General features: G+C 37.9%; 2 protein-coding genes across 6 annotated transcripts in view; both read right to left on the minus strand.

Moving 5' to 3' along the window:
• Positions 1-456: 456 nt before the first annotated feature.
• LOC114353143 (cGMP-dependent protein kinase, isozyme 1) lies at positions 457-9,646 on the minus strand. The gene is made up of 11 exons (XM_028304986.1): positions 9,328-9,646; positions 7,631-7,986; positions 7,177-7,460; positions 6,585-6,754; positions 6,144-6,382; positions 5,751-5,851; positions 4,863-5,079; positions 3,509-3,740; positions 3,333-3,431; positions 2,916-3,172; positions 457-1,763 (listed from the first exon to the last, which is right to left on the minus strand). Exons 1-11 carry the CDS (start codon positions 9,430-9,432, stop codon positions 1,604-1,606), a joined length of 2,220 nt encoding a protein of 739 aa, XP_028160787.1. The 5' UTR covers positions 9,433-9,646; the 3' UTR covers positions 457-1,603.
• Positions 9,647-11,563: 1,917 nt separating this feature from the next.
• Rbfox1 (RNA-binding Fox protein 1) overlaps positions 11,564-14,975 on the minus strand; it is a 64,188-nt gene continuing 60,776 nt past the window's right edge. For all 5 annotated transcript variants that reach the window (XM_028304991.1, XM_028304989.1, XM_028304987.1 and 2 more), the window contains one exon: positions 11,564-14,928. In XM_028304991.1, coding sequence (XP_028160792.1) covers positions 14,884-14,928 — 45 coding nt within the window. In that variant the 3' untranslated portion in view covers positions 11,564-14,883. The remainder of the gene's footprint in view (positions 14,929-14,975) is intronic.

The raw sequence follows: 14,975 nt of genomic DNA on the forward strand, positions 1-14,975 counted from the left end.
CTGAAACGGTTAGTTAGTCTAGTCTAAATTTTAATTTTATTTAAACATCTAAAGCAATATTTGATTAGATATAAATAACGGTTACTAAAATGAATAAGTAGTGGCTAAGTGACCCCGATAAAGGGCACGGAGCAATGCGCGCGCAGGTTTATTCCCCCACTGACCTCCATTCAGGCAATGCGTTTGCGCATCGAACAACACGTGTGCGTTCTTCTACGCACCCATTCGATGCTATAGTCCACGCCAATAGAAACTGGTGTTTTTTCTAGCAATTAAACCCAAATTACATCGACTTTAATGCAAATGCAATCAGAGACGGTTACACAACATTAAACAGTTCAGTGTCAATCTCTGTTTTAGTAGGTTTTTTTTACCTATCATAATTTATTAAAAAATTGCTAGTTTCTTTTGAATGGACGTTCTCGATCTACTTGGGAAATGATAAAAACTCACAAAATCAGTATAAACGTACAAACTTTATTTTACAACTTAATTAGAATATAGCATGTATGTTATTTTATTTACACATCGCCAATTAAAACTACTTAGTTTGGATAAAATAATAGAATTATGCAGTTATTAATTATGAAGTTATGAATAAGCGCATGAACTAGGTACTATTGTTTATCAATCCGCTGGGTACATTATGTAATGACTGAAACACACACTATTTAGTATGGTAATAAATAGCAGGTAATAATAAGTATCAAGGGAATGCAACCATTGCGTGACGGATCGTATCAGGGTTAGATTCTGCTATGAACGTTATGATAGCTGCATTCACAGAACAGTCAATTTATCACTATTTCATTAAAAGCCAATTTTGAAGGAACAACACTTGAGTTTTTTTGTGTTCTAGTTAGGTACAAAGCATATTAACTAATGTTTTAGTATCTCTATTATGATTTGGACATAAAAATATTTTTTATTTTATTTATTTCTATCTTGCTTTATTATTATTCTTACACATTCATTTAGTTAAGTACATCTTAAATTATTATTACATTTAACTTATCCTAAATAAATGAATAATCTCGGCTTTTAATTCTATTTTGTGCTAGGTTTTGGTTTTTGTGGAGGTGTATATGACTATGTACAATCGTCAACACAATAGGCTTTACGTTTTTGTTGGAAAGTCGCACACAAATTACAAAATTGCCACAAATGCCACAGAAGTTTGATGACTCAACGCCTGTACACCAAGAAATCAAAAGACTTGTACATTTGACCCAGTTGATGGTGTACGGTTCCCATCACATTCACACGGATTTTACCATTTAAGGCAACTCGTTGTATTCTATCGGCCGGGACTGTTGTACGATTCACGTTGAGAACTTTAGTTAAAAATTAATCATTTTGCACGAAACTATCTTATATAAAAATGCTCGTGGAATAAAATTATTGGTTATTGAAAAGCTGGCTCATTAGCGCGTGGAACTGTGTACCACAAGTAACATCGTGGGTGTTTCTACTCAAAATCTATGTAGAAACAACATTTTGAAAGCCCATGAAAAGTATCTCCATGATTTGTGGAAAATATTTACATAATTGAAAAGTACTTTTCCATGTAAAACATTTCTTGATCAAGTCTTCTATTAATTGATCAGAAGTCTATGTCCCAACCCGACGTCTCATCTGGAGGCAGTTTGTCTTTGGGATACTTTTCGAAGTTGGAAAGGTCCCAGTCGTTGGCGACGGGTTGCACCAGCGGCGCTTTCAGCCGGCGCTCGCGTAGGCCTTCCCAGTCAAATCCGAGGAACCATCTGGAAATAGAGGAAAAACCACATTGTAGAAAGTTAAATTTCTCTACCGACAATGCAGACAGAACGCAACTCGCCGAGCCCAGTGTTCTAAATACAGGATGGCGATTTCCTATATGCAGTAACCAGTAAGTAGTTGGTTTGGTTATGCTTATTAAACCAATTTTACCATTAAATTCGTGTATAAGTTTTTGTTTCTTCATAAAAATTTGCGCTCTACCTCAACGACATCAAAGAATCATGTTGTGTCTATTCTAAAAGTGCATTTTGATCTTTATTTTTGATAAACTTGATCACATTCATTAATGCAGGGACATACGAGTAAATCTCCACCCTGTATTTAAACATGTTCTTATCTTTTTCATTTATGCATGCATGACAAACTACCACATCTACTCGTAAATGTAAAAAGTATTTATCTATTTAACGAGAAATGCATTCATTTATTCCATTTAATGACGCATTTCTTCATTTAATCTTAAATGTGCATCGCATAGCTCGTTTCACTATAAGTGGATTAGTTATCAGAAATTATTAATTTTATCAGAAATTTAAATGTAAGAAAACCAAAACCTATTGATTCAGACATTCTCGCGTAATAAGTGTACCTACCTACTTAACTGTAGGTGAACTGATTATTATAGGTACTGTACCATTATAATTATTATGTGGGTTACGTATGTTTCAGAGCTCGGGTTTGTGTATAATAAACACGTCGGTGAGCGTTGCATGAAACATGCCACTATTACATAATAATACCTCTGTGTGAGAATTCGAGCAGCTCTAGTATTGTTGCGTGGAAGTGAAGTCTTGTGATTTAAGTAAGTAATATGATTTTGCAGAAAATGCAAAATGCAGCTATACTTACTCGAACTAAGAAAAACTTGACCTTAATTGGTTGGGTTTTTGTGGCGGTCAAGCTGTAGATCCTGGCTACACAGGAGTTGCAGTGGTGGGAGCGAGAGGTGGGAATAGTCCCGATTTACTCTAACTAAGAGCCTGAAATGTGACCATTGCCTCAAGATTATGAACTCGGGTCGACATCAAAATATGCGAGATGGTTTTTTTTATGCTAGACAAGGCAGGTATTTGACCGCAATCGCACCTGGTGTTAAGTGAGTGTGAGTGAGTATTTGAGAGTTGTAAGTCACTTACTTCTGGTTTTTAACGTCATCCATTCCGTTCTTGAGGTACCCAAGTCGCTCGGCCGGTACAGCACGACACAGCTTCCGAATGAGGTTCTTGGCGGAGTTGGAGACGCGCGGGTGGAATGCCACGGCATCGATCCCGCGCAGTATCAGGGTGTAAGTCTTCATGTGGTCGCCGCCGGTGGCGCGGAAGGGCGGCTTGCCCACCAGCAGCTCGTGAATAAACACCCCCAGCGCCCAGCAGTCCACTGCACGGTCGTGTCCCTTTAAAGTGACATACGAAAATTACTCTGAACGTCATATTGTTTCACTTTATTTTCTCATTCACTACGGAAAATTCTAGCTTAGGTTAATAGGTTATAGATTTTCCAGAAAGCTCGAAAAGAAAACGACGTTGACGTAATTACCTACGTTATTTACTGACCTTATTGAGCACAATTTCTGGTGCAACATATTCGGGAGTTCCCGCAAATGTCCAAGTTTTACTGTTTGCCGATATTCTCTTCGCAAACCCAAAATCAACCTAAAACAAAGGCAAATATTTTTCAATGATGAAATCATTGTTTGAGATTTACTCAGCAAAAACATTAAGTGACCTACCAATTTGATATAGCCGTTCTTATCCAGCATCAAGTTCTCCGGCTTGAGATCCCGGAAGATGATGTCCTTGGAGTGCAGGTACTGGAAGGCCTCGACCACGCAGGCGGTCATGAATCGCGACACGTTCTCTGGGAAGAAGCGCTGCTTCTGCAGGATGGTCCACAAGTCGCCGCCCAGCACCGGCTCCATTAGGAAATAGATGTACTTGTTGTCTTTGAACGTGCGGTAGAGCCTGTTGACAAAGTACTATGCGGTTACTGTTACGTGATTAATCGCTATTAGTAATCCATTGATTTATAAATTATGTGTTGAAGCTTTTCCCTATGACAGTTTAACAACTGCGAAAAAGATTATTAGTTGGCTACACGAACAGTTGGTTTAGCTATAAGGCTAGTTAGACCATTAATTGCTACCTACCAAAGGAAATCAAGGTGACTAAAGTGTTTTAAATTTTCCTAAGGTTCGATGAAAACTTATTTTCTATAGCGATAGTATGCTTTGTAGAAAATTTACATTTTTATGAGTTCGATGTCGCTGCTGTCTCTCGATTCGATCATACGAGGATCATACATACCAAATTATCTAGACACGCCTTCATGTTTATATGAGGCTATAGCTACTGCCCATGGATGCTACTGCCATTATGCGTGACCGAGAATGTCATGATTTCGAAATAACCAAAAAATGATTGCTCTGTTACGGGTGACAGCAATCCTGTAGCTGTTGAAATATTTTTTATCTATTTAAATGCGTAAAACTAATAAATGGACTCGGAAAAAGGAAGACGGATGAAAAAAGCAATCAAAAAACAGGCTTAAATGCAGTGCAGATTTCGTTCATTAATCTTACAGAAGCAACTGAGCGCGACGAAAATAGTAGTTATCTTTATGTATAACTGATGAAGAAAGGATATCAATGAGCAACTAATTGATGGAACAACTCACACCACTCTATTTTAAAATTAAATCTTTGAAAATGTTACTATCAATAACTGAGCTTTGATTAAGTTTTGTTATGAAAATTGTTTTGTTTCTCGAGAATCTCTCGACACGTTTCCTAAACTTGAAGTGCTTAACTTATAAGGAAGATAGCGTCTCTCTCCGACTTCGCACATGTGCAATGCTGATATGCATATTTTATGACATATAAAACTTACTGTTCCATAAATCCGTTGCGTAAGTTTTAAAGATCTAAGCATACATAGGGTTGATAGGGTCAAACAGCCGAAAGCGACTTTGTTTTATACTATGTATAGCGAGTGTGCTTTATCGCGTGGTGTGGTACACACAAGTAAAGCTCACTCGCCTCGTGAGTTGCCAGAACTTTAATGAAGACAGGAATTCGATCTGCTCACTTGCATAAGAAAGGACTGTCGCACGCCATCATAATGTGCTTCTCGTTGTAGGCGTGCTCCTGCTGCTGCTGCTGGACCATGTCGATCTTCTTGAGGCACTTGAGCGCGAAGGTGATGGTCTTGTCGGGCCGGTACTGCACCAGCTCGACCCGCCCGAAGCCGCCCACGCCCATCGTGCCAACGATCTCCAAGTCTTTTAGTTCCACGTACTCGAACTCTGAGGGGTTAAAATGAGAAAAATTTGGCCACGGCAGCAAAATTTTATTGCGAGAGAGAATTACATACAAGAAATCGTGTAACTAAGTAAGTATTCCTCCTGACTCTCGTACACAGGTTAACCTTTTACGAGTGCGGCACTTATTTTGTAATTTAAGTGTTTATTTAATAAAAATATTTTCATTTCATTTTTCATTTTCATTCAGGATTAAATGAATTTTCAGAAACAGATGTGTTCCTACTACATAATTTTGTCTCCAATATGGGAAAGCATTTCGTGGGTGACGAACGACTTTGTGAAGTAGGTAGGCCTACTAATAAAAAAGTTTTCATGGATCAGTTTTTCAGAAACCCGTATGAAAAACTAAATGTACCTAATCTACCTACATAATTTATTGTTGATCAATTATTATTCACTTTATATTAATAAGCTATATTAATAAGCTGAACGTTATCTTTCAGTACATTGTCATTACATTAATCATTATGTGACGTCATTATTAAAAGGTACTACCTGAACAAAGAATTTAAAGTACCGAGCAGTGTCATAATGTAATCTTTTTATTACTATTGTTATTATTCTACTTAGTATTTCATCCTATTTAATTGTTAATTTAAACACACACTATACGATACGACTAACGTGTTTAGATTAAAAGTGATAATACAAACCGCTTCTGACTTGCGATGTCTTGCTTTGCTGGGAGGGTCGCGGCACTGTATGCCGTTTTAGTCTCAATTCATCTAGATCACCCAGTAGTTCTGTGAAAGGCCTGAAAGAGAAACACTAATGCTTTACTTAGTTTGGGACTAAGTAGATGGTTTGTAAAAAGTAAAACGAATTTGCACAAAATTTGACTTGTGCAACAGATGAATGTCGGAAGTTCGGAACGTAGTAGGTTAATCAGTTAAGTTGGTCTGATCTAAGTAGGTAGGTGCCATTCAATGCCATGTATTGCTCTGAACCGTGACACACAGATACAATATGCAATACTTACTTATGTGAATATGAGAAGAACTGAATGGTTTTGTTCATACCTAGCATCTAGAAAGAACAGAACTTACCCTCGTTCAAGGGTGAGGCATTCAACTCCGGGCGGCTGCGCCGTGACGGTGGCCAGCCGCCGGTCCTCATGTAGCAACGCTTGCTCGCCGAAGTAGTCTCCTCGCCGCAGCGTGCCCACGCGGTTCTCTCCCGCGTCGCCCTCTCGCTTCGTCACCACTACGGTACCACCACGGATGATGTAAAACTTGTCCCCACGATCCCCTTGTCGCACAACAGCCGTACCAGCTGAGAAGAACTCCTATAATAACAAAACCAACGATTTGGTCACGGAACTATTACCACCTCTCGTTCCTACCCCTACAACTCCTTTATAGCCAGGATCTGCAGCTTGACAGCCAATAAAAACCCAACCTATGAAGGTCAACCAGTAGGTCACTCGCCTGTCATAAAATACATAATTCAAGTCAACGCTGTTTAACCCATTTACCCAATTTACATACCCTCTTCAAGAACCCGGATATCTTAGTGAGTTCAATGGGGTGGATGCCCTGCAGCAAGGGCACTGACGCGAGGAATCGCACGTTATCTTCTTGCTCCTGACGCCCGCTGCGCACCATGATCTTCTGGAACACTCGCCTCTCCAGCGTCCATACTTTCGCTTCTGTTATACCTGAACGATGTAAACAAATACTGTGGTGATTATTTAGATGGAAAACAATAATATCTTTTATTGCGGATTAACAGATTACTTATAATAATAATAAATAAATATCCTTGGACATTTTACACTGCGCTTCTAGTCCCAAACTAAGCAAAGCTTGTACTATTATAACAACTTTGATTGATACAATAATTGCGATACATATAAATAGCGATTACCTACTTTTATGGAGTCAATCATTTTGCTTGAAGTTTGTCACAAAAGAAAAATAAGTAGGTAGTTAGGTATATAGGGTGGATACGATAAGTGATCTTACTCGAACTACACAAAATATTATCGAAATACTCGTTACTGATTCTGAAAGTGCTTCGCAAGCTCTATCAAACGGTATAAATACTTAATAAACTGGATCTATCTGAAAATTCACTTACAGCGTATAGATGCGAATCGTTTGGCTTTGTATAAAATTGCTAATTCGCCAAACGCTTCACCGGCTCCGAAGGCGCCGACCACTTGGCCTCCTTTCAAGACTTCGAACTGTCCATGTGCTGAAACGTACAGGTGGCTGCCACTCTCCCCTTCCCGGATAATGAGACTGCCTGCTGGACAGTCCTGCGAGCTCATGGCTTCCACAACGGCTTTCAGTCTTTCTTCGTCCATCAAATTCCTCAAGAAATCATTAGCCATAACGGCTTTACTGATTTGTGCAGCAGATCTATAAATATTCAAAGTAGTTTAAATAATCATCATTTTCCCGTAGAAGTAACCTCTTGCCTACGAAGTAGCTGTAGCTGAATAATAAGTATCCGACTGTTTGTTATATCAAATTGGTAGGTTGGCAGAAAGACTGTGTGACAGTGTTTTGTTTGTCTAAAAGAAACTTACCTTTGATCTTTTTCAAATTTATCATACTGTAGATCCGAGGCGTCGACGGTCACCGGGGGTGCAATAACTGCTCTTCTTTTGCGCTCTTGTTTATTAGGGTCAATTCGGACTAAGTCGGCAATAGTCTTACGACCTGCACTACTTTTTCGGTCATCCACTACGCCGCTGTCTGCATCCATGTGACTGGATCTGGATTCTCTGCTCTGCTGGCTCACAGCACTGGTCTTTTTGATGTCTTCAATAACGGACGGGTCAACAGCAGACAAGCTACTGATCTTGTTCGGCGCTGGAGAGTATCCATTTGTAATTTCTCCATTGCTCCTTGATGAAAACTCTCCTAACGCCTCGGGAAATATCTGAAATGTATTGGTATAATTCATATTTCACATTAAAAAGTAAATTGATAGGTACGTAAAAGTCCTATAATAAAGATGCCTCATTTATGCCTAAAAACATTTTCAATATGAGTAGGTTCGAGTAACAAAGGTCATTCTTAAAGAGAAATAAAGTAACATAAAGTTACATTAGGTACTTCAATTGAGATCTAATTTTTGAAAGCTATGACGTGAGATTAAAAAAGCAAATCGTAAAATTATTTTGTTTCATATTACTGTTATCTTTGCAGTGATTTAACCCACTATCACAATACTTAATTTTTATCTTAATTCCTACTTTTATGTAGCCTATCTACAATACATTGATTATTGTTTCTTAAATTGCTTTTTGTTTCCGCTGGATTTTAAATGAAAGTGGTAGGTATCACTGCCTGCTTCATGTTTTTACTATTTTATACTAAGTACCTACCTTCTAAATATTTATTGAATGACAGTGTAACTACATCCTTAATTACATTATATCTAGCAGTTAACTTTCTGAAGGCAAAGGACAGATACATTTTCTGAACGTTAAGATTCAGTTTTTACCTGCTTACGTTAAAGCGAAGGTCAAAGTGATAGCTCTACCGTCTAAGACTGTAGGAAAGCGGCGTTTTCAGCATAGGTACGTTTATTTTAGATTTAATTCGGCACTTAATTTACAAATAGGTAAGTAGGTAGTAGATTAACTAGAATATTATGCCAAGGCAATTTTGATATATGAAGGTCGGCGAGGGACATTCCCGATGCCTAATCTCTACGGCGATAATAAGCATTAAAATTATAATGAAAGTGCATAATAAGTTAATGGTCTTTCATTTCTCTACAATTATGGATATAAATGAGACTGTGTTTCTTCTGCCACTTCTTCCACCTGTCCATCAGTTGTTCTTCCGAAGTGGTGGTAAGTCACGATATATTTATTATTTGGAACTTGTTTAACTTTCCCTGAAAAGGGACTGTGTACTAATAAAGAATTTAGGTAGATATATGCCTAGTCTAGCTGATTTTAACCATTGTTATACAACTGACGTTTTTGTTTAGGTACCTAATAGGACTTTTGGATTAAAGTAATTTTTACCCTGATCCCCATAATTTTAGACATAACGCATCTTTTTAAATCATCAAACCCTACCTATATTAAATAGGTATTTCCAAGTCATGTTACATTTCCAAAGTAGCTGTCTAAATCAGTGTAATTTCATTCTATGCGTTATAACTGCAATCAGTTAACACCTATTGTTTGCAGATAAGGAGACGCAGCATTAGGTGGTCAAATGTAAATAATTATAGGGTACACAACAGATTATAGCCAATACTTACTGCGATTGTCTCGCGTCGTGTGGGACGAGCGGGATGCGTGCGTTGCACTTTGTTTAGAGAAAATCCACCTTTGGATGACCACCGGAACGGAGGACACAGCACCATATTGATGTTCTGATCTATCACCGGCACAGAAAATATCACATTGTTTTTTTCTAATTATGGAAATAGAGAGCTAGGCAGCGCTCGCGCATCGGGCTTCGACTGCGTGATTGGAAAAACGGCACTCGTTATCACTCCGCCAGATTATCTTGCCATTCCGATTGTTTTAATTATTTCACACTAAGGAGTGATTACTATTTATTATCAAGGAACCTTGCAATCTTATCAACATTAATAATATTATCACGCTCCCCCAATCAACGCTCTCCGGCATTGGCAGTTTTCCTTCGTTTACCGCGGCGGATTATAATGTAGAGTCGTGTCGAATCGTTCGCCGCGTTCGTGCCTCAGTGATAATCGCCGTTCGAAAAATAATAAAGTCCTCGACGTCATTCTTTCGTGTCACCAATGATAACGATCAAATTGTTTATTCGATTTCCATTACTGATTAATTTGATTCTTTAGAGAGATAGGAAGGTGCGATGATGGTGTGATGTCCAAATAAAAAACAAACATTCATACTATAATTTATTAATAACGTAAATGAGTACACAATGCCAAAGGCTTTAAATGATTCACTTCATTCAATATTTCTCATTTTGAAAAAAATATATTTACAATAAAGAGAAAATCAGCTTTGCAATTTATCAAAAATTGCCACACTAAAAAGGAAATTCTATTCATTATTAACTTTATCACAAATGGTACGAGGGGAGCTCGCTGTGCACTTGGCTCGAAAATGTTCGTTCTAAAACTGCACTTCCTCATCGGGACCGACGTGCAACAATAAAATGTGCATTGAATCTATAAACTGTGCCAAACGGAAGACATTCATTATGTAACAAATCTATTGTAGTTCACATTAAATTTCAAAAACATTTAGTTTTAACATTACGTACAACATACATTTATGGAAATTGAGCACTGTATTAGTATCCAAATACTGGTCGAGTGGAGGGCCCGCCCTCGGCGTAGCGCATACTCCGGCGACCGGCGGCGGCGCGCGGTCCGGCGGCGGCGGCGGCGGCCGCGGACGTGCCAGCGTGGCGCGACGCAACGTACGACCATCAGTAATTTACCATTATTAAAATAAACTACTCCCAACCATTCTATAACGTTTCTCTAAATTGTGTAGCTGGCAGAGCTCTATGATACCGATAAAAGTATGCGCTACGTCTACCTATGTTCCCACGTTTAGTATTACAGATAACAATATTTGTCTTAAATTCGTAGATGCGCCTACCGTGAATGTCTCTATCGTGCACTACGAGCGCGAGGCGCGTCTACGACTTTAACGTTACGCACTCGGATACATAGGCATAAAATTTAACCCTGCTAATATCTGAGTACGCTACTACACTAACTGAACAGCGTCGACGAGTGCAATTGACGAACAAGTGATACTTATTAACTCTGGCTACTTTAACAATATGAACCCGAGGGTAAAAATTATCCTTTTGTACCCTTTGCACCACCGGCCTGCACCACTGGTGGTGCAAAGGGTATTTTTAAATCCCTCTTGCACCACCAACAAATAGTGCTGTGCTACCATCGACTGTAAAACTAGTAGTAGACTGTAAAATACTTAATAATTTAAATGTTATAAATAAATCAAAACCTACCTAAAAGTTTTAAGTGCCTATAAACATTTCACTTCAGACCCACGATACCCCGGGCCTACATCCTACATACAACGATTAAAGTACCAGGGCAACATAACCATAAAGGAGCTAATTTATGATACATGTTTATTTCTCGGATCAACCAAGAAGAATTTGATATAGCTCCTTTATGATTATGTTGCCCTGGTACTTTAGGAATTATTCGTTGTATGTAGGTATGAATGGTTGTTATTAATTTTTATGTTATGTTGTCAAATCTGTCCAGTAGTTTCGGAGCCTATTCAGTACAAACAAACGATCAAATCTTTCCTCTTTATAATATTAAAATTATATGATTATAGATAATCGTTTTACAGTTAATGGTAGGGCGGCACTATTGGTGGTGCAAAAGGGATTAAAAAATACCCTTTGCACCACCAGTGGTGCAGGCCGGTGGTGCAAAGGGTACAAAAGGAAAATTATATGCACAACATGCGGTAGAGAGTCCACCGATAACATTATTTACAGTTGGCGGCTCCGCCGGCGCTCGGGGCCGCGCTAGCGCCTTCGCTGGCGGGTGCGCTGGCCAGACGAGCAGAGCGATGGATACCGTTCAACTGGTATTTGTTGAGAGCTAGCAATGATCCGGTTCCCATGACTCATCTCGCCTTAACCAGCGAGTCGCCATGACGTGACGTTGTGTGATGTGCCGCGCGGGGCTGGCGCGGGGCGAGCGCTCGGCGCCAAGCGATCATCGACATTCGCTAACAACACTACTGATATGACTTATTATGCACAATATTTTAACAATTCATTTTAGATCTAATGATTACAATATCGAAGCCGTCGATCGTATAATTTGTGCACAGCATAAAGAAACGAGAATAGTATGAAATTTTAATTTAACATCTCATAAAAACCGAGAAACAAATCGCGTTACAAAATACATATTATCCTTAATTTAATGATTATTATATTTATAATACATTGTTCTTGATGATTTTTTTAAATCTTATCGTAGCACACTAACCATTTTGTCAGATATGTCATTTAAATTCAAATTTTTCTCCAAGTGAAAATTTGGCTTAGATTTAAAAGTCTTGCATAAAACGAGAAATTGAGTTAGTTTTTTGAGATTTATTATCGTAATCACCTTGAAATGGCTAAAATGGTTTAACATAATAAAAGAATGATTATTATCATAGCACTAGCAATCAAGTTTGCGGCGAGTTTAAGACGCAGGGTACGGTTAGCTCTTAAAACAAATAATCGAATTACAATCACTTAATGATTCCATTGTGGCCGCTAGTCAAAAACACGCTTAGCTTACTTGTGCAAACTTATTCGACAATCATTATTACTGTAAGTATTTGTGACATCAGTTACCACCAGAAAAATATTAATAAAACTAATACATAAAACCATCAATAGAATCACATGTACTTTTAAATGTACTTAGATACAAAACTTGCATTAAAAAACTTAAACAGATCACTTAAAAAACTATAGGTTTCTTAAAATTACACATTCACGCATGAGTATTCAGCAGTAAAGCACAAAATGTTGATCGAAGCTGCAACTTGACTGGCTACAGTTACGTCTAAATAAGGTAATAACTACAACTTACACAATACAAAGCCAGTGGCACTAAAAATGAGTGAAGCTGTATAACTTCAGCGTACAGAAAAAAATATGACACGAAGATCTTAACAAATAAGATACTAATAAAAGAAAGAGCATACGTTTAAATCAAGATCAGATATACGGAACTTATTCCGTAAATATCACATGAATTCTTTACGAATAAGCACCTTTACTATGTAGTTTGTGCGTAAAGACTAGAATATCTGCAAGACCAAAAATGTCATGGGACTGCTACTTGAGGCGGCGGGCGCGGCGCCCGCGCACGTGCGAGTTAAAGCTAAAACCGCGGGCACTCGCGCGGGTCACTTCGGAGGCCTCAACATGCCTTCACTTGTTACTTGATATGTTAGTAGCGTTCGTGTGCCTGTTTCCTATCTTGAACTAACTGAAGACTTTTAAAAATAAAAGTGCCACACTCTCATTCCGAGGATACACTCTCTACAAATGAACTACATATTGAACGACACATCCGTAACAGCAAATAAACTTTATCAGATCTAAAATCATTTTGTTCGATAAAGATACGACGACTACTCTAGATGGCAAACAGATATGTCCATAGAGAAAATTACTTAGTAAACTACAGTAATATAACTTAAGAATATTAATTGTTCGTTCCGAATCATCTATGTGACTCATAGATTTTTAAAGTTTTTCTATTTGAAAGACTATGAAATCTACTGAGAAGTGGTTAGTGACATGCAAACGCTCCGGATACGTACGAATCGATGGGTTTTGTGCTTTGGTATAAACGTTGAGCGAATTCAATGTTACAATACTTTACAACACTAATGCAAATGTTATTATAGATCTAAACATTACGACGTCTAAAGGGTTGGACCCGTACGCGTGTTTGTTCCGTAAAACGAAAATACATCGGTTAAAAAGTATTAAAATAGCACTGTAAAATTACACTGTTGGGAAAACAACAAAAACAAAAGTACAAGGAGAAATCTCAATGATATGTGAGAACTCGAGGGAGTTCCCTTCTCTCTTACATCTACGTCTAAAGCGTTACGCCTACTTTTCAGTAAAATATTAATAATTATTAATTAGCGCTTTCGATTTACAGGTAATAGGTTCAACTGAAAAGTAAACATCTTGAGATTACCTACGCCGGCTTGAAGCGAGTTGTATGTACAGAGCAAGTGCTGAAATAAGGACTATTTCGGGAACACGAATGAACTTTGGCGCTCCACAACCGGGAGAGGCGGCCGGAGGCGCCGTACTACAAGGTACGCAGAACAATCCTACAACTATTTAAAATTACTCATTCAGTATAATATTATGTATAGGTTAGAAGGTAACTTTTGAAAAAATATATTTGTAAAACAACAACCAAATAAATGGCACCGTATAAAAATCGCACCATATAAAATGTAATGATTATAAATATAAACATTCACATTCTGGAAGTGTACTTCTTGAGTTGTTAATTCTATTGTCTCCCGGCGAATGCGAGAGTACGTGAATCCGCATTATAAATACCTAATAGTGGCCGGTACGAATTAATATTCTAGTGGGTTGATTGGAAGCTATCTAGTGGAGCTCAGGTTCAAACCGCGGGCGATTGTAAACGAGTCTCATCAAACATAATTGAGAATTACATTCCTGTATCGACCTCGCAATACGCGAGCGATTGGAAACGATTTTAAAGTGATTTTATTAACGTTTAAAACAGTAAAAACGTGTTCTGGATTTATATTATTTACAATTTTCTCTATGATATGCAAGTGCAAAGCTCACTAAATATCGTTTACATGAAATTTCTATTGTCAATTAGAAGGTTAACATCTACACTAGAAAATACCATACACTATTATGTAGATATTCACATTCACTCATGTGTTATTAGTAAAATAGTAACTCTTACAAATATCTAAATAGAACGAAAGCACTTACTTTAGCTGCTCGCACTTGTATAGCATTAGGTATACAAATAATTTACAATACAGTTTAACTTAATAAACTATTTCCGTTAGAAATTTTAATGACTTTGGTATTCATAAGTTCTCCCGACGCCGGCCGCGGCGGTCGGCTGTTAGTTCTATGCTACCAAGCTTACTTACACAGTAATCGGCTAGCACTATTACTGTTACCTTAATTATGAATTATGTTTGTACGTTTACAAAGAGAGTTCATTGTCATGTTAGGTTAGAGGTGAAGGTAGTTTCATATTCGAGTAAAATGTTAACTTTGTTCCACTGGCTTAATATGGCGCAAATCTGTTGTAACCGCTTCTGTAGACTGCAGTCTGCAAAAGGAGAATTAATTAGGTTAAACTCAAGTAAATTTTAATAT

Source organism: Ostrinia furnacalis, unplaced genomic scaffold (genome assembly GCF_004193835.3).
Source record: "Ostrinia furnacalis isolate ACB-3 unplaced genomic scaffold, ASM419383v2 OfSCF1632, whole genome shotgun sequence".
NCBI classification, from domain to species: domain Eukaryota; kingdom Metazoa; phylum Arthropoda; class Insecta; order Lepidoptera; family Crambidae; genus Ostrinia; species Ostrinia furnacalis.

Bases quoted from the DNA above. Each gene is read 5' to 3' on its own strand.
- LOC114353143 (XM_028304986.1), bottom strand. From the start codon at position 9,432: ATGGTGCTGTGTCCTCCGTTCCGGTGGTCATCCAAAGGTGGATTTTCT. The intron at 3,173-3,332 runs GTCAGTAAATAA...GTCACTTTAAAG, and splicing joins CAGAAATTGTGCTCAATAAG to GGACACGACCGTGCAGTGGA. The intron at 1,764-2,915 runs GTAAGTGACTTA...CTCTATTTCCAG, and splicing joins GATGACGTTAAAAACCAGAA to ATGGTTCCTCGGATTTGACT.